The 20275-nt window shown below is 45.6% G+C and overlaps 1 protein-coding gene and 1 long non-coding RNA gene across 4 annotated transcripts in view; one reads left to right on the top strand and one right to left on the bottom strand.

Annotated features, from left to right (window-relative positions):
* LOC144755315 (tetraspanin-18-like) overlaps positions 1 to 20275 on the bottom strand; it is a 519470-nt gene that overhangs the window by 46595 nt on the left and 452600 nt on the right. For all 3 annotated transcript variants that reach the window (XM_078644113.1, XM_078644115.1, XM_078644114.1), the window contains one exon: positions 4041 to 4220. In XM_078644113.1, the coding sequence (XP_078500239.1) occupies positions 4041 to 4220 (180 nt within the window). The remainder of the gene's footprint in view (positions 1 to 4040; positions 4221 to 20275) is intronic.
* Positions 1 to 20275, top strand: part of LOC144755316 (uncharacterized) — a 258862-nt gene that overhangs the window by 132149 nt on the left and 106438 nt on the right. Inside the window, exon 2 of the long non-coding RNA XR_013594871.1 lies at positions 1787 to 1809. This is a non-coding gene — a long non-coding RNA (uncharacterized LOC144755316). The remainder of the gene's footprint in view (positions 1 to 1786; positions 1810 to 20275) is intronic.

Below are 20275 nucleotides of genomic sequence, written 5' to 3'. Positions count from 1 at the left end.
TTACTGTGGATGGTTATTACTCCCTGAGTACTACTGCCATGCCATCCAACTCAGGGTAGGCCAAGGGTGGGTAGCTATCCTAATTTTGGTTAACCTTGTGTGTTCCTCTTCAAGAACTCTAAGGTACTCTTCTCATTTTCCGCTTCTCCTCACTCAGACCCCTTACTCTTTTGATTGGATCCTGATAAATGTGTATAACAATATATTTGATGCAAGCGTAATTGAGGTAATAGGAGAATTAGAAACCATCCTAGATTCTTTTGCTGAAAGTCATAACAGGGAGACACTCATAGTCTGGGCGGGTGATTTCAATATAAAACTTTGTGGTGCAAATAAAGATATGTATTGTGGAGCACAAGACAAGGATGGTGGTGGTTCCCAAAACTTTCAGCACTTTCCCATTGGGTATTTTTTAAATAAGTTTATGATAGCAAGGAATTTGGTTTTTGCCAAAGAATCTATATCCGGTGCTTCGCCTCTTCCCACCTATATGGACTCGTGTTGGAATGAGACACAAGCTCAAAAACCACTGAAATACATGTAAAGGGGGTAGGTCACTCACAGAGAGCTGGCCACTGAGTGTCATTGATTAGCAGACCCTTTAATCAACCTTTGCTGTGAAGGGATGAAGGATGAAGAAGTATAGTGTTAGGTGGTAATGGAGGAGTGGGTACAGGCCTTGGCTACAGTGGGGGCACTGCGACCAGACCTCTGTTGCACATGCCTATCCCCTATTGTATGCTAGATGCAGAAACTGGTGTGACACCAGGTCCTGCAGACACCTTCTACTGTGTACATCCAACTCTGTGCATAGTAGGGGTTGGCCTATTGTGGAGGGGTGGCTGCAGACCCTGGCCACAGGTCATGTGACAAACTGTTTTAGAATTTGCCTGTTTCTATGTCTCAAACAGCCACACCTTTGTGTATATGTGCATTTATGTATCACTGCAGATAAAAATGTAGCCATGTGTAAAAGGTACTGGCAACAATATATAATTGTATGCTGTAAGTGCACCTTCCTTCCTCTGTCCACTCTTGTTTTAGGTTGCAGACAGTCAGCAGCAATGATAGCCCTCCAAGCACTGGGTCTCTGGTTTCTTCGATTTTTCACCGAAGGAACCATTGACCAACTACCATTCCTAGCACTTGTAGACATCTTTTGCTCATAAGCAAGCATCTGTAAAATGTGAACTGAATCTAGTTTGGAAAATTGGTGAGAATATTGGAGGCAAAGAACGAAGTTGAAGTGTTTGTGAATGCATGTTGTTAAATGGAATTTGAGGATATTTTACATTAAATAAACTTTGTAAAGATACTGGGCCAGATGTACAATGGTTTTTGCATGCGCAAACAGGTTTGCGAACCAGTTTGCGCATGCAAAAACAGCATGGGGTCTGTACAAACCCTATTTTGTGAGTCACAATTTTTTTGATACTCACAAAATGGGGTTTTGCAACTCGCTTTTAGAGAGGGGCGTTCCCTTCTTAATACCTTGCGCAACCCTATGTACAGATGTTTTGTGTCCGCAATTGAGGGCGCGAAACACTCGCTAATTACCACCCTCTTCAAGAGGGTGGTAATGGGGTTCCAAATGGGAAGGGGTCTCCAGGGGGGAAGCAAGGACTATAAGTACGCTTGTAGGTTTTAAAACATATAGATAAAAGGCAATGTCATGTACAATGTCAATAGCACAAACTCTTGCGATTTTGAGACGTATTGCATGGCAAATGCATGTTCAACCTCTTTGGCTGTTTTAATGGTTTACATTTTATCCCACTGTCAATAGGTTGCTGCTGCTGAGAAGACAAGGTAAGGCAGACAATTGAAGTGACTTTATTTAGGCCAATGAAACAATCGTACACCTAGAAATGATTTTCTTTGGATCGCCTGTTCTTTATTGAACAAGAATCACAGATCGTCAATGTTGCGAATATATTTACCCCAAATTACTAAAATCTAAACCATAATGGAAACGCGAAACACATTCAATAAAAAATACCTTTGGAAAAATTGTGTTATAATCCATAAAATATTCAAGGAAACAAGATTATTGCGGTTTACCAAACGTGAAACAAATGTAACATTTCTGAGTCAGGCTGAAGGAAGCTAGACAACTTACAATTTTTCCATTCTGAATTATCTCCATAGAGAACCAACTGGTTAAAGTTCTTTACTATCACAAAACTAGATGCCTTTCAGAAACAACACAACATATTACTTATTTAAAGAACCAAGAGGTGTCATAATTCTATACCCTTCCAAGTTCACACAAGATCCTGAAGAACAGCAACATAATGTATAAGTATTTATTCAAATTTAAACGGAACAGAAATGCATCTACAAAAGGGCTAAAAAAGATTTACATGCTGGTTCAGTTTAATTCTACACGTAACTGACGCATTTATTTTTTATTTCTGGTACTCATACAGCTTGGGGCAGAGCTAGAATAATCAGAAAACAGAAATATATAGCAGACCTGTTGAACCCTCCGCAATTTGCGGGTAACAGTTCCATGTAGGGTGTAACATGCACACAAGAAATAAACACAAATACGCCCTGACCCCAAATCACTCTGAGCAGCCACAAGTCACCAAGTCATGGCGGTAGAGAATTATTTGTTTCTCGCAAGGTTGCAAGTTCACCCTTGCCAGAGACACCACATGATCTGCAGCTATCTGCAGAGTCTGTGCACTGGCTAACGGACTGACAAGAAGAAGGGAAAAACTCACTCCAGCATGAGGAGTTAGTCACCCGCCAGGTAATGCAGGATGCTGGAAATCGGAGCCAGGCCATCACAGAGCTGCATTGGAAAGATTATTCCATGCTCTATACATGCTCATTGAGGAAGGGACTTCTGTGGGAACAGCTCTGCACAGGCAGAAACTGCGACCACAAACCATATAAACAAGTTGGGATAAAAGACTCATTTGACCCAGAATGGGACAGTAAAGGCAGGACGAATGCCTGCAGCGAAAGTGAGTTGGTCATGCTGTCTGTATCCTGCCTGGTGGCCCGTGGCAGCCTTGTGGGCTGGTGTGTGTTGGCTGGAAAGCCTGTGCCTATTCACACATGGCCACTCCATGACCTCGAGCAGATGACTGCAGCTCTTTGTGCTTGCGCTGCTTCACAGCTGTCTTTCATCTTTGGGATAATGGGACGCGCCGTGAGCTTGCACATCTGCTGATCGCCAGAGATGCACATTTGCTGATCGCCAGAGAGACAGCCAGGAACGTGCATATCGGCTCTCCAGGCAAGTGCTCATCTCTTGTCCCCGTTCCAACTCCAAACCGACAATAACAGGTCTCGCCAAGGCGAGCAGCGCATGCGCTGCTTCACTAGGCGAGACCTAATGAAACGAAAATGTTTTTTTTTTTTTAAATGCATCCCTTTTCCTTTAACCCCTCCCACACTGGTGACGGAACCGCTCCGTCACGCCTCTCAGGTGGTCTGTGCTGGTGACGGAGCGGTTCCGTCACGGCCCGCTCGCCGCGCCTGCGCGGCGCGTTTTATTGAGCGGGCAGGGCCATGACGGAACCGCTCCGTCACAAGCAGAGCCCACCCGAGGGGCGTGACGGAGCGGTTCCGTCAGCAGCGTCGGAGTGCCACGCGGCCCCCCCCGCCCCCTAGCACTGTGGCGGAATAGCCGCCGCAGGCAAGGGGTTAAGGAAAACAGGCTGAATTTTAAAAAACTACTTTATTTAAAATCAAACCCAGACAATGTTGTCTGCTGAGCTCAGCAGGCCACCATACCTGGGAGGACCTGCCATTCCCAATGGGGTCACAAATTGCAAAAGGCTCACTAATATTCATGAGCCTCTCTATTTGCGACCCCCATTGCGAATCGCTAACAGTGTGAAATACACTGTTGTGCATTGGTAACAGCGCCTCGCAAATTGCGAGTCGCAAAAAACTTGCAATTTGCGAGGTGCTATTTCCAGGGTTGTACATCTGGTCCACTGTCCCATTGGCCATCAGTGGAGTCTTGATCTTACCTGCCCTCGAGTTTTGAGATCAAGATCATGAATGCCACTCGTGTTTACCTGGTTATTAACAAATCCTGTTACGTTTTGCATACAGTTGTTTCTGTTTAAGATGTTGTCTGACAGCACTGCATTGTTTCGGCTACAGCAGGCATCTGGCCATGGTGTCATCGGATAGAGCTTGTGAAAAAGGGACCCATTCCCAAAATTGTCAGGTCCAGAGATTCCACAACAGGACAACTGAAACAGAAGAGAAGGAGACATTAGATTTTTAGCAATGGAGGAGGTCCTGCTCTCTCTAAGCAGTCTTGTGGTGATTAGCACAAGGACATAGAGCAGTGTGATTGACTTTGCAGTCACTCTCATTTGGATGCTTCTTATTTATGTTCCAGCTTATCAATCTTCTATGGGACATAGCCTCTTACCTGTACCTTTTGACTCTCCGTCTTCTATGTTTCCACTGCCCTCTTTTCAAGCACTACTTGTTTCTTTTGGATTAAGTACTTCATCACAGTGCACATGTTTTCTAGCTGTCTTCCCATGTACTTCTCTTCCCCTGCATCAGCCGAGCACTGGGAGCCATCTGTAGCTGAAGCTGACTGAGACACTAGGCTCATGACACACTGCTGCCCTGACTAACTCCGCAGGTCAGGTTTCTACTCTACTTGTAGTCTGGCCTGAGCACTGCACGTTCCAGTGCATTGTCCTATTTTCAGTTTTTCAAAATGTTCTAAGTGGACTGGATTTACATCCACATTCTAACATCATCAAAAGGCCTCCTGCTGAGAGTAGGGTTGCTTTTTTTTCCAGAGGAAACAGTGGAAGCTGCTCGGGAGGTAGGGCAGCGGCGGTGAAGGTTAATACAAGAAGTAGCACAGACAAAAAAAAAATTACTTATCTGCCGCTGTGGTCGCCGCATTACTCTTCTCCCAATCCTCGACTCCAGGGCTGGTGCACACTGCACAGGCTACCAGTTGCCAATCCTGACGCTGCTCTCAAGCTAGGAATACTTTTCCCTAATACCACCACTGGGTTGGGGCTCTTAGCAGTAAGGCCAAGCCTCTTTTAACAACACAACTAAACAACTGCCAGTACTGCTAGTTTACTTCTACCTTTCTTCTAGAAAAAGAAGGGGCATATTATCAACGATTAGCGATATTTATCGCTAACGAGGCTTAGCAACGAATTTTTTAACGCTAAGCATCGCCGGAAATTATCGCAGAGATAACTTGCTATTAGCAAGGTTTATCTCAGAAGTGATAAAAATCCTCGCGCTAACTGCCAAATGATAGATTATCGCTGGAAAACCAACTATAATCTCTCGAAGTTTGGAGTTAGCTTGATGATAGGGGCTCACAAACTTAGCCATGATATCCACCTTCCATAGGATATCATGGCTAAGTCAGGAAAAGACCAGGTGTAAAAAAAGCAGTGCTAACCGCGGTTAGCGCTGCTTTTTTTATCACTAACAGGGTTAGCGAAATCCTTGATAATAGGAGAAATGTCGCTTAACAACATTTCTCCTATTATTTTTCCCAGGAACGCCCCCTTTGCATCTCATTAGAGATGCAAGGGGAAGCGTAGAGAAAAAGGGTGCTAACATGCGAATTTGCGTGTTAGCACCCTGTTGCTGATAGGGAGCTAATTTTATCTCCTCTTTCTTGGCTTTTAAAGCCAAAAAAGCGGAGATAAATCCCTTGATAATATGCCCCGAAGTCTAAGATACATGTTGTTGGATTTTCAATGTGTTTTTCTAGAAGAAAGGTAGAAGTAAACTAGCAGTACTGGCAGTTGTTTGGTTGTGTTGGGAACACTTTTCCCAGCATGAGAGAAGCGCTGGAGTTGGTCTGAGTGGACTGGTTTGAGACCAGTAGCGGCTCGTGGAGGGAGTGCAGATGGACGGTGAGGCGCGGTTGGAAGGAGCAGGGTGGGGGTAGTAAACTATGGAATACGGCTGAACATAGGTAAGTAAACAAAAAAAGAATTAAAACAAATTTAATTACACGCGCTGCATTGCCAAATCCGATGTAGAGCACTCAACGAAATTCGTTTTATTTATTTGTTCACTTACCTCCGGTCTGCTGTATTCAGTAGTTTACTACCCCCCACGCTGCTCCTCCCCCGCCCCACCGCCCGCAACACTCCCTCCACGAGCGGATACTGTTTGAAACTCAAACTGCCTGGCAGTCTGTGGCTTTTCTCCACCCGGCTGTACAACACAGCCAGGTGGAGAAATGCGAATTGTGCTTCACGGTTTGGCCGGCCTAAGACAGTGGGCCTCCCCACTGCATGGCTGCCATATGACGCACTCGCTGGCAGCCTGGAGGTAAGAAGAAAAATAAAATGCTAATAAAACTGGTTTATTATCGTTTTATTTTTCATGTGTTTAAATCTGCTGCCACCTAGTGGGGCGACGTTCCTCCGCCATGACGGAGGAGCCACCTCGGGAGAAAAATACCAACCATCTGTTCATGTTTTAAGATTTCAGTCTTTGTTTATTTTAATTATCAGTCGGGTCATTGGGGCAGCTGCAGAACACGTTTTAAATTGTCTTCTTCTTACTGTCTAAAGTATCTATATACAAGGAGATAAAATACTGCGTTAGGTACCATCAGTGGGTGCCTGCCTTACCCTACCTATGTTTGATGCCTAAAAGCTATATTAAGGGGGGCATGAGAATATTTTATGCAGGTGAGCAGTGGGTTGGCGTGAGGAGGATAAAAGCCCATTATTCCTTACACACGAATTTGTTGGTAGTTTCTTCTCTCTCATTTCTTCATTAAGAAACACACAAAGGCGGGGATGGCTCTGCTTAGAAACGAATATACTACAAGACTACGTTCTAAGTAGCAACCATAAACCACCCAGAGAGCTGCAAAACTTCACCACTACTTCCTGTATACATGCTAGTATGAAGAGGAATCCCTGTAGCCTCTCTTTCTGCATTTTATGGGTTTATTTTGGGGTACTTTTAAGCTGTGCATACTGTGTAAATAAGACTTTGAAATCCAGCATGTATTTATGGCATCAGTGAAAAACAAAGAGGAATTAAACACCTTATCATAGTGCATATACTTGTGGTAGAGCAATATCTGCATGTTTACATGTATTACTATTAAATAAGCTTGTACATGCAAATTTGGAGTGCAAACCTACCTACAAGGGCTATATGGAGTTGGGGGCAGAGAGCAGTTTTGATGGTGTCAGTTGCAGGAAGTGCAGATTAGGGCCTAACTGGCAGTAGTAGAAAGTTCAGATTAGGCAGCACGGGGTGTGTGTGTATTGTGTAGCACTGGATACCCTTAGCAAAGAATCAAAGTACATGTATGTGGGCATCTGTGTATGTGAGCAGGGTTAGGAAATGTGTTTGGGAATGCACCGTTCTTACTTACCTGTGCCAGCCATCCATGTAAGCAAAAATCCAGTGTTAAACAAATTGTGCCGCAACCTGTGATCTCCAGATTGGAGAGGTGGTGGGGCTAGTAGCGCTGGAATCATTGTATAGGGAGCGTGAGTGGGATGACACAAATGTGAAACTGGAACAAGTGCTTGGTGCCTTGGGTATAGAAATGGAAACACCGAGCGGCAGCGGTTTTAAACCTAAATCATGTGTGATTCTAACACTGCCACATGATAATCTGGATGTGTTTAATGAAATGGTAATTAAAGAATTATTCCCCCTGAGGGGAAAGGGTGGGAGAACATCTAATAATCTCACATCTACTCAACGAGCAGCCTTAGAGATTCTAAAAAACGACACCGCCATAGTAATTAAGAACTCAGATAAGGGAGGCAATGTTGTGATACTGGATGCTAGCATGTATGAAGAACATTTACAACATGCTTCACGTGGCCTAATCACACAAAAGGTTCTCCAATATTCAGGAAGGGTGCTTTTAAAAAAGGGCAGTGAGGTACGTGTGTTTGTGGTGTCCATAACTTCTTTTCGTAATCTAGTAGCATTGAACTGAATAATCTCCACCTCAGCTGTCCTTCCCTTCATCTGCTCTACAGACTCTTGTGAACTCTTTGCATGACTTCTCAAGAAGGAAAGCAGGGAAGGAGCATGGACTTGCTGTCTTCTAACAGGTGCCCACTCAAGAATTCACTGGTTATTGGTCAGTAAACTAAACATATCAATTCAATTCAATTCAAGAAACTTTATTTCGGTTAGTTTTAACCATAAAAGTACATAAAATATACATGTTCACTTTTCCACACTTCATTTGTAGATATAAGAATTAAAATACAACATATGCAGTCGGAGGGGCGAAGACAAATTGTTAAGACATTAAAAATTTTAAATAATTTAAAACATTTTTTTTTAAATTAAAATAGCATTAGTTGATCCAAAGTAATTATCAGGTCTCAGCAAATAAAAACATAAAGTGCCATGTTATTTAAGTGATTTCCTTCGTATAGACCACATAGAAAACAGAAATTTAGTGATAGCAGACACTATCAAAGGATTCGTATCAGACTTCAGAATCCTAAAGAAGACTTGGTAGTCCCTAATGCCCAGGTTATTGCATAATTGTATTAACCACTTTCTTCGTATGTGTAAATAGGCTGGACAGAAGAGAGTAACATGCAAGATTGTTTCATTTTCGATTCTACAGCCGGGACATAAATGGGTTGGGCCCCCTGTCCACTTGTCAGTCGTAGAATAAAGAGGCAGTGTTCCAAATCTAACCTGTAAGTACAGCTTCTTCGCTAGAGTAGGTTGAATAGCGTCTATTTCTTGTTCAAAGCTGTCTGTGGACTTATGGCTCAGGAAGGCACCAGTCAAGCTCGTTGATGGTACTGAGCTAATTGTCCTCCCAAGACTAAAGTCCTTGACAGCACTGGACAATGTTTTCTTAGAAATAGATAAGGATGTGACCTCAGGATTTAGCCACAAATTTTCGTAACCAATTTGAGCAAGAGACTGTCTTACAAAACGTAGCCATGGAATTTTACCTGCTCCTGGGGAGGCTAGAACCACCAATAGTTCTCTTTTGTAGCTTTCCAGCTCAGAGGTGCTCCACAGCCTCCTCCAATAAAGAAGGGGGCGTGAAGCAATAACTTCGGCTATCGGCCTAATATTCAAGTCTAGCCTCAGTGGGACTAAAGGATTGCTTCTGGGCAAGGTTAGGATTTGCCTAATGAAGTCGTTTTCTGTAATGGTTAGGTCAGTAGAGGGAACATGTCCCCAAAGTTCCGCCCCATAAAGGGAAGAAGATCTTGCTTGAACTTTGAAGATTTCCAGTGGGGCACATATAATTTTGTTCGCACAGTTTTTTGGGACTTTTAAAATTCCCCCAGTTGTCTGTATTAGTTTTAGATTTGCCTTGGCCATTTGTGCTCCCCACCCCATTTTGTCGGTGAGAGTCAACCCTAAATAATCAAATGTTGGGACTCTTTCTAATGGTCTACCTTCCATCAAGGGGTGTGGACAGTTGATCGTATTGGCATTAAATACCATATACTTATTCTTGTCGATGTTGACTACTAAATTTCTATGTTTGCAGAATTTAATGAACTGGTTTAAAACCCTCTGCATGCCCATGGGAGATTTTGAGAGAAGCAAAGTATCATCTGCAAACATTAATGCAGGAAACCTCAGCAAGGCTAATTTTGGGGAGTCAATATGTTTGATTGATTGTAGGTCTTGGATGAGCCCATTGAGAAAAAGGGAGAAGAGGGTGGGGGCAAGGACGCAGCCCTGCCTGACCCCTTTCTCAACCGGAAAGGGCCCTGTTAACTGACCGTACTTCCCAAAGCACACTCTGGCATAGGTGCCATCATGTAGGTGTTTGAATTGGTGGCATAAATAGGGTGGCACCCCCATTGATGATAAAATTGCCCAGAGTTGGTTACGATCCACCATATCGAAGGCTGACTTTAGGTCCACAAACGTGAGATATAAACTTCCCCGGTCCAGAATAACGTGCTTCCAATAAAGGACTTGGAGCCGGAAGAGTTGATCGATGGTAGACGTTTTGGCCCTAAAGCCTGCCTGGAGGGGGGTCAGTATATTATTATAATTTACCCAATCCTGTAGACGTTGTAAAAGTAGTCTCGCGTAGATTTTTTGGCTAACATCGATAAGGCTAATGGGCCTATAATTTGATGGTTCTGACGGAGAACCCTTCTTAAAGATGGGAATGATCTCCGCCCCTAACCATGTGGCTGGCAAAGGTAGGCCCTGCAAAATTGCATTGTAGAGTAGTAACAGATAGGGGGCCCATACTACTGGTTCTTCTTTAAAGAGATCACCTGGGATCCTATCTAACCCAGGTGCTTTGTTTGATTGCAGAGAGTGTACTGCAATAAGAACCTCGTCCAAGGTAAAAAGTGGTATAGGGCACTTAGGGTCCATATCCGTCAGAGCGGTAGGGACTAAACTATTTACTGTTGGGGGGGTAGAATATAACTCTTTAAAATATAAGGACCAAGATTCTTCTGGTATGTTTGGGTCAATTGAGGTCCTGCCTTCTGGTGTCCCTGTGTGAACTAAATTCCAGAAGGACCGTGTATCTTTGGCCTCAAGTGCGATCCTGATGGCGTACCATCGTTCTTCTTCCCACTCTTTTTTTGCATTAAAAATCATTAATTTATAGGCACGCCTAGCTTCAGTCACGGCGGCTGGGGAACCTTGATTCAGTGCCTTGAGTAGGCCCTGCTTCATTTCTTTACAACCCCCATTGAACCAGGGGTGTTTAGTAACAAAGGGTTTGGGTTTAATAGGGGTTGATTTATAAAAGGAGCTCGCCAATAATCCAGTTAGTTCCTCGTGCAGCCCTGCCAGGGACCTTTGTACACTATTACTAAATAGTTGGGTCATGATTAGCTTTGCCCTTTCTAGGAGGGGAATTATACTCCGGTACAGTTTACCCAAATCTTCAGTGGATTTCTTCATGTTGGCCCATCTGATTCTCCTCCCGCCTTGAATTATTCTGAGGTCACTGTTTTCGTAAGTTTCAGTGGCCTCAGTTATCAAGTCAAAGTTAATCTCAGTTAACAGGGGATTGTGGTCGCTTTCTGTGCGACTAAGGATTTGGAAGTTGAGAATCCTGGGCCATAGGGGCATACTGACCATGAAATAATCAATTACAGAAGAATGACCCCTACCACTGTAGGTTGGTTGGCCTGGGCTATCCCCCTTAAAACGCCCATTACATGCTCTAATAGAAAAATAATAGGCTTTGGAAGTTAGCTGAAGTACCATGGAGGACCATTGTTTAGCTGGATACATATTTGGGTGGGGAATTGACCATAATTCATCCTCATCTGTTGAGGTAAGGTGGACTCCTAATAGTGGTTCGTAATGACAATTGAAGTCACCACCAATCATCAACTCAGCGTCTCCCGGTAGGGAGTACAAAAGAGAGGACAAAGAGTCTAAGGTTTTGGAGGTGCCCCCCTGTCCTACTGGCCTCGAGTAGATATTAATAAGTGCCAGTTTGGGTGTTTTGGTGTGTGACAGTATAATACAGGTTATATCAGGCCTATCAGTATCTATTCTTTATACAGAAAACCCAAGATGAACACCTACCCAAATGCATAATCCCCCCGATGGTCTACCTCTAGGGCCTTTCAGAGCTGGCTCCATAAACGTGACATAACCCGATCTATGTATGGGGTTAAGAGCCCAAGTTTCCTGGAATATACATATCCCGTGGAGGTCTACAAAAGCACACCAGTCAGGGTTATCCTGATTGGCGGCAAGGCCTGCTATGTTCCAGGTTAGAATTCTTAACGTTGGGTTTTGATTATGAATTCTAAATGACTGTTTACCACAATTAGCCAAATTAGCTGAAGAGTAGAGACAGTAATATGGGCTGTTGGTAGAGTTAATGCTAGTCCTCTTAGTGATGAATCCCATTCCAAAGGGAATTCATCGCTAGAGGGTAACAAGTCAGTAGGATCTTCTGTACCCTTCGACTCCAATCTAACATCTAGTGGTGGCTGGGCTAAATCTCGTCCTGATCCCTTTTCCATAGATCCCCCGATATTTAAAGATATATTATTCTGTGCTGACGTTTGTTGCTCAGAGCGTCAGTCACAGTCCCCCAAGCCTGATAGGGCATCAAATCTATTAAAGAGCATGATGTTCCCTAAAGGACATGAGTTCAGGGTTTCATCCTGTGGGAATATGGTTCTTGCAGTTAGATACCACGGTTCGTAGAAATGGGACAGTGGCAGTGTAAAAATTCCAGGCATCAGAGTATTTTGGGGCCATTTACAGATGAATTCGACGCACCCCCAGTCTCTGAAATTGATAATAACGCAGTCCCCCACCATGGTTTTAGTGCTCTTGCCAATCCAGTTCACTCTCCTAGCAAAAAGAATTTCTGCTGTAATGTTTGTTGGGAGTGGTCGTTTCTGGTTGAGCCAAAAGGTGCACTTATTTTTAAGTTCTGCATAGGTCTCCCTTTTTCCCTGAGCTAGAGCAGGGACCCCCGCCAAAACCACCACATAGGGTGCTGATTGTGGTGGAAGATCGATGTTGGGCAGGGGTTCAGTGCTCTGGACCAGGGGAGGTTTTTGAAATCTAGTTGCTGTGCTGTTAGCAGCTGTTTGAAGGAGTTTGGCCCTTGTAGCAGTGTTCGCACCTGGGGTCAAGCTGGGAGGTAAGGCATCAACAGAGATTATGGTAGAAGGACTTTGAGTGGGGACAGTACGACTTTTAGATGCTGCAGCAGCGTTGGCATCGGTTGGCCTTGGGCCTGGAGATTTTGTCTGCCTATAGGTAGAGTCGTTAGCCCTAGGACCCACTTGCTTTTGAAGTGATGCAACTGAGAGTTCGAGGCAGACTAGTCTATTCTCAATTGAATTTAGCCGTGTGGTAATCGGGGTGCAGAATTTTTTGAACGTACTTTCGAGTTTCTTCCAAAACAATGGACCCATATCAGGTTGGTCATCTCCTCCCAAGGCATTTTTTGTTACACTATGCTCTTCTATGGCAATCGTTGGTGGAAAAAGTGGGTTAGGAGAGAGTCTGGCGGCTGGGACTTCGCTGGGCACGTCCGTTTTACCAGTTTTAGCTTTTTTGCCTCCTAGAGTGGTTTGTGTACCAGTGCGCTTCCTTTTAGCAGCCGCTCCCACGTCTCATTGGGGAAGACATAATTTTGCATTGGAGGCTGAGCGGGGTTTAATATTAGGGGATAATGTAGCCTTGGTGGTATTTTGGGCAGCCAACCCAATAAGGGAGTTTAAACTAATGTCATCAATAACAACTGGCTGTGAAGTGTCACTTCGCTCTACTACTCCCGAGGGAGGCAGTGTATCTTGAGAATTAGATGGATGGCGAATAGGTGATCTTGCCCTCGCCAGGCTTCCCAGTGAAGATCTTTTATCAAATGGGGTTTCCAAGGAGAGTCTCTGCTCGGTAAGTTCAATGTCCTTGGCCAGGGCTGACGATACCCTAACTAGGAAGTTGTCCAGGGTACCTAATAGTGAACCCCCGGTTGATTTCCTAATATTTGGGGGATCAGATGGTACAGTTGTCATGATTGTTTTTAGAAGGCTTGTCAGTTAAACTCCTTAATGGAAATGGCCAGTTACAATAAAACAAGGTGGAAAACTGACCTTCATTCACAGGGGCAGATGAAAGAGGGGTGGCCCGTCCCGTCCTTGGCCGGTCTTAAACGGGCTTAAACGGGCCAGCCCTTGGCCCGGGCTTCGTCCGGCGTCCCGCACGCGTCCCGCGACGCCGGGCTGGCCGCTGTTTAAATGCGCCTTCTGGCGCTCTGAAGGCGTGTGTTTAGCGCACCGCCGCTGAGCCTGCCGGGTAATGTAGTCCCGGGGCGGCGGCGCGGTGCTTTGTGTCCTCTGACTCTTGGCGGTGGCAGCGCGATGTGCTGGGCTCTGCCGTGACTCCTGGCGGCTGATATCCCAACTCTCGGCAATCAGGTAGGTTCCCCCAGCTCCTGCCGGGCTGGCCGCTGTTAAAATGCGCCTTCTGCCGCTCTAAAGGCGTGTGTTTAGCGCGCCGCCATTGAGCCTGCCGGGTAATGTAGTCCCGGGGCGGCGGCACGGTGCTTTGTGTCCTCTGATCCTCTGACTCTTGGCGGTGGCAGCGCGATGTGCTGGGCTCTGCCGTGACTCCTGGCGGTGGCGGCGCTGATATCCCAACTCTAGGCAATCAGGTAGGTTCCCCCAGCTCCTGCCGGGCTGGCCACTGTTTAAATGCGCCTTCTGGCGCTCTGAAGGCGTGTGTTTAGTGCACCGCCGCTGAGCCTGCCGGGTAATGTAGTCCTGGGGCGGCGGCGCGGTGCTTTGTGTCCTCTGACTCTTGGCGGTGGCAGCGCGATGTGCTGGGCTCTGCCGTGACTCCTGGCGGTGGCGGCGCTGATATCCCAACTCTCGGCAATCAGGTAGGTTCCCCCAGCTCCTGCCGGGCTGGCCGCTGTTTAAATGCGCCTTCTGGCGCTCTGAAGGCGTGTGTTTAGCGCGCCGCTGCTGTGCCTGCCGGGTAATGTACTCCCGGGGCGGCGGCGCGGTGCTTTGTGTCCTCTGACTCTTGGCAGTGGCAGCGCGATGTGCTGGGCTCTGCCGTGACTCCTGGCGGTGGCGGCGCTGATATCCCAACTCTCGGCAATCAGGTAGGTTCCCCCAGTTCCTGCCGGGCTGGCCGCTGTTTAAATGCGCCTTCTGGCGCTCTGAAGGCGTGTGTTTAGCGCGCCGCCGCAGAGCCTGCCGGGTAATGTAGTCCCTGGGCGGCGGCGCGGTGCTTTGTGTCCTCTGACTCTTGGCGGTGGCAGCGCGATGTGCTGGGCTCTGCCGTGACTCCTGGCGGTGGCGGCGCTGATATCCCAACTCTCAGCAATCAGGTAGGTTCCCCCTTGTACCCTCTTCATACACTGCTTATGACCTCACATATTTTTTGTGCCCTTCAATGTGATGCCTTAGGTACGATGGGTATGCCTAGACATGGGTTCTGTTCTCACTGTGCCCCTATAACTAAGCTGCACCCAACTGATGAACTCCCCTCAGGGTGAAACCGTTCTTAGGTTGCTTTTGTTCTGTTTCATGGATGACCTGGTATGGCAGTTCAGGCTGGACTATTCCTACCAGAGCAAGGTTAAAAATGCTAAAAGTTATTTTCATATTTTTGGGTAAAAATTGAGATGTCATGATGTGGAAAATAATGATTGACTGGGATGTGACCTCAGTAAGTACCAGTGTATGAGATTAATTCCAGCATTCCATGCATCACTTTTTTGTATACTTCAGTGCAACACTCTAAGTGCAACTGGTATGCCCAGGTGTGGGCTCACTGTGTGACTGGGACCAAGCTGCACCTGACTGATGAACCCCAATCAGGATGAAAATGGTCTTGGGAAGCTTGTGTTCAGATTCAGGGAGTACCGGGCCTGGACTCTACCTATTGGAGCAGGGTCAAAAATGATTTGTTTATGGCTGGGCCCAAACAGATATTGTGTAGCATGCAAAATAACAATGGACTGGGATGTGGCATTAAGTAACTACCAGTGGCTGAGATTAATTTAATCATTCTAGTAATCACATTTTGAATATCAGTGTGACCTCACATATTACATCACTCATGACATGTTAAATGACCACTAATGATATCATTGATTACATCACTGATGATATCATCAAATTATACTAACACTGGCCATGTGCATTGAGAATAAAAACCTAGGCCCCTATTGTGCCCAGATCTGTGACTGAGAGTGAGTGTCTGAAAACTTTCAGTGCTCCAGCCATCATCTCTTTGTGTTTGCTTTGTTGGCCAAAAGTTCAAAAGTTGGCAGGGTATGCAAAGACGTGGGTCCCTTGCTCACTTTGCCACTGGATTCAAGCTAGCCTGGCTGATAAGGGGGTGTTACCCCAAAACTGGTCCGAGGATGATTTTTTCAGGTCCAGGGAAGATCTGGCTTGGCAGTTCGGGCTGGACTGTTTCCATGAGGAACAGGGTCAACTGAACCGAACTGGGGTGGCGAATGAGCTAAAGAACGATGAAGGATTCAATCCAGATCTGTGACTGGGGGTGAGTGTCTGAAAAGTTTCAGTGCTCCAGTCATCATCTCTTTGTGTTTGCTATGTATATTTGAAATCTGAGCCTAACTATAACATCCCTGTAACCTTTGTTTATTGCAGTGAATTTCTACGTATTTTTAAATGTAATTTCCTAAATATATTGTGCCTGTAACCTTTGTTTCTTTGTGTGAAATGTTAAGTTTTTTTTATTTTATTCCCTGACTGTAACGTTTAAGAGTGTGTGTGTGTGTGGCTGTATAGGTCTGTGAGTGGGTGTGTGAGTGGTTTTGTGGGTATCTGAGTGGCAGTATGGGTCTGCGAGTGGGTGTGTGAGTAGCTAAATGGGTTGGGGATTGGGTATGTGAGTGGTTGTATGGATTTGTGATTGGGTGTGAGAGTGCCTGTATGGGTGTAGTTGTGGGTGTGTGAGTAGTTTTGAGGGTGTGTGAGTGGATTTGTGAGACGGTGAGTGGGTGTGTGAGTGGCTGTATGAATATGTCAGTGGGTGTGTGAGTGGCTGTATGGGTGTGCGAGTGGTTGTATGGATGAGTGAGTAGTTCTGCTGAGAGGCTGTATGGGTGAGTGAGTGGGTGTGTGTGTGAGTGGCTGCATGGGTGTAGGATGAAGGACATTTTATTTCAGTCTCTCTCCTCACTGTCTCCCTCTACTTTCTCCTGCTTCTTATTGTATGCCTCTTATCTCTCGTTCCTGTTCAACAACTTTCTGGCACTCTCCCTTTCTCCCAAGCTATCTCACTCTTAGTATCACTCTTCGTTCTTTCTTCTATCATTGTATGTTCCACACTCTCTCTATTCTCTCTTTGACCCTCCCTAGCTGTTTTTCTGTTTTTCCCTCTTTCTTTGCTCTCTTGCTCACCCTCTCATCTTTCTGCATCCATCTTTCTCTTTCTTTCATCTGCGGCTCATGTCATTCCCTCTTTACGCCCCTTCCTCTCTCAGCTCACCTCACTGAGCAGCTCCCACCTGCCTGTCACCTCTCACACAACTGCAGCTTGTCAGTGTGATGCAGGTATGGGATATGGGTGAAATACGATGATAATGCTTGAGTCTGCCAGGCCACCCACTGTTCCACGCTCTTTATCACAGTGTGATTTGATTTTTGTGTTTTTGCAGTTTTATGCCGCGCGGACGCGTTCAGAAAGTATTGGAGCGCTTTACATGAACAACAGTTACATTATATAGATGCATATTCATTTTTTTGTTTTTGTTTTGAGGCACATTAGATGTTCCTAAGCCCAATGTTAACTTTTGTCTCACAATATCACGGCATAGCCAACTTCGAAGAAAGTCTATGCGGACACAGGGGCATATTATCAAGGGGGTTTATCTCCGCTTTTTTGTCTTTAAAAGCCAAGAAAGTGGAGATAAAATGATCTCCCTATTACCTAGCTGTCGCTAACACCAGTTAGCGTCAGCTAGTAGGAGATAGCGACCATCTTGGGCCCCACTTTGCATGTCAGTGATATTTATCACTAATGACATGCAAAGTGGGCGTGCCAAGATGTTAGCGACTGGAAACAGGCGCTAACATCGCTATCTCCTATTACCAACTTTTGGAGATATTCGCGCTAAGCGCGAATATCTCCAAAAGCTAACACCTGCCCCTGAGCAGTTCTTAGCCATGTTATCCAATGGTAGGTGGATAACATGGCTAAGAGCATTAGCTCGGTAATGCATGAATATCGCTGACTTTTCAGCGATATTCATGCATTGCGGCCGTTTTTTATCGCATTTGCGATAAACCTTGGTAATACCAAGGTTTATCTGCGATAAAAATCGCCGCAGCTCAGCGGTAAAATTTTGTCTCTAACCAAGCAATAGCGATAATTATCGCTATTGCTTAGTAATATGCCCCACAGTGCTGTGCCAGTTGCTGCTGAAGTTATCCAGGAAGCGGACCATGTGTGACTCCAGAGGTACCTTGGTACCACCAGGTGCCACCAGCACCACCCGGCTACCCTCAGCCCTGTGCATGGCTGCAAGCTCATGCATAAGCCAGGTGGACATTCTGGCCGGTAATGGAGGGAACCGCCAGATTCATTCACAGCAAGATTGCCTCAGTTGCATGTGTACAGTAAATACAATAAAGGTTAGTGGGCCAGGGCCTGCCATTTAGGTTTGGGCAAAATAAGATAAATGTAAGCCATCTTTAGTAGTGGGTGGCAGACTGATTTCCCTGCACTGCCTTCACGGCGCTCAGCTGGCTGGAGGCGCTGCTGCTAGTGCCTGTGGAGGACTGCTGCTCAGGGGTAGAGGCCAAGCAGAGCTAAAGCATGCTGAGTATTCTCAGCAGGAGCGCAAACACTTCTATCTGCACCATTACTTTGATTCTGCAAATATTGTTGCAGATCCTGGTCAGCAAGGAAAATCAAAGCTGTCCGACGCCTGGGTCAGCGAGTCAATCTCTAGCCAATCAGACCCTAAGGTGCCAGTGCAAACGGGCAAGCACCTTGCTGGAAACAGAAGAGGCAAGGAGCCCCTCGGGATCCATGTTGGGCTGTGAGCACGAACTGTTCGCGATCCAGAATTGTTTGACAACAAGAAGTCCCACATGGTACGTGCTTCTTACCTTTGGATGGATTTGCCTGCGTGGCAACGGCGCAGAAAGTGCCGTTTAATGTTGTTATGGCCTAAGTATGTACAAACATGAATACGAGTATGCCATAGCTGCCACGTTTTCAGATTGGTTATGTGTAACATTTCCATGGTTTCAATGTACTTATGAGTGACAGTCAATGATCAAAAGTTTGACCCTTAAATTGACACTTGCGCGTCCGTAAAACCAAGTAATGCAGTGCATGAAAAGACTATACTATTTGAGCAATCAGACGAAGAACTTGAGACTGTTGCAAAACATGAAATGGAAGTTTAATCAACTACTGCCCATTACTAAGATGATTTCTATTGAAAGTACAAGTAAAACAAAAAAGGAGCACATTTTCAAATCTATTTCTTTAACTTACATTTCTCAATTTACCTTTTAGGTTATTTCATGTAGTTTCCCGAAGATTAAAGACAAAGAAAATATTTAAAAAATAAGTTGTACTTTAAGTCAGTCACTCTTATTGCACTCATCTTCAGTGAGCGCTCTGCAGCTGGACTCACTTGTTTCACGAGGCACGAGCAGTGAATCAGCTCAGGCCAGGTCTTTGCCCCGTGTTCTGCAGAGGAGTCGGTGAGCTCACAGTGGCAGTGCTGCTGTAGAGTGAGCTGCTGATGGGGGCCTGTCCTAGTCTCACAATGGGTTGTTGCTGTCTGAGGCCTTACTTCACTTTGATGTTGAGGTTGTGTTTTTTTTTTTTGAAGTTCTTATAAACTCGATGTGATGGTAAAGGAGTACTTTGCATGAGCACCAGTTACATTATGTACATATTTTTTAGGCGCAGGTGCTGCACAGTTACTAAAGCAGACATCTGTCGCCGTTCTACAGCTGTTTTGTTTTAAGCAGGTCAGTGAGGGATCTGCCTCACGTGGGCCGCCACTTTCAAGTCAAAAGCTTTAACTCGAAAGTTTTTGAAACACTCCACTGTCAACAATATTATTTTGAAATTGGGGTCTTGAGTGGAGGGGTGCCGGGACCCAGGAGTGAGGGGAGGCACGCTATGTGAGAAAGTGCTCCTACCCCATTGTAGTGTCGTGCATGCAATAATGACAGACACTACTTGATGTTCAAGGAGCTTTATTAACACACTCCTTCCTCGTCCCTGTCCCTACTCTAACTAACCCTTTCCTTCTCGTGCCCCGCCTCTTCCTCCACCCCATGACTCCACCCACGCCCAGCTACTAGAATGCTCAAAGACATAACATCTCCCCCGTTGTTAACAAAAGAACGAACTAACTTTATTCAAGTTCTTCAATTAGTCTTTTAGGTCTGTGAATGTTCCTTCTCGGTCGCAGACTCATACCGCCAGCATCCAATTCAGCCTCAGTCTGCTGTTCAAGTCTTTGGATTGTGCCCACTTGACTGGGTCCTTGTGTGTCCGGTATGTCTCCATCTTGTTCAAGAGCCTCCTTCAGGCCCGGCGTGCATTTTTGAAAGTGAGACACATTTCTGGTAATCTTTCTCTTGTCAGATGCCGCCGTGACCATGGTGCCCTTTTGTTGGGTGATAACCAACGGTTCATCTTTGAACCTGCAATCTGTCTTGCGGGATTGTTCTTGTTTGACCACCACACAGTCCCCCGTCTGCAAGGAAGGAGACTTAGCTCGCCGTCGATGGTCCGCATATGCTTTCATCTTGTTTTTATTGGTGCGATCAGCAAGAGCCACCTCTTGGTGGACATG

Source organism: Lissotriton helveticus, chromosome 5_1 (assembly GCF_964261635.1).
Source record: "Lissotriton helveticus chromosome 5_1, aLisHel1.1, whole genome shotgun sequence".
Lineage (NCBI taxonomy): Eukaryota > Metazoa > Chordata > Amphibia > Caudata > Salamandridae > Lissotriton > Lissotriton helveticus.
The sequence above is the reverse complement of the archived record's forward strand: the minus strand, read 5'-3'. Positions and strand labels throughout refer to the sequence as shown.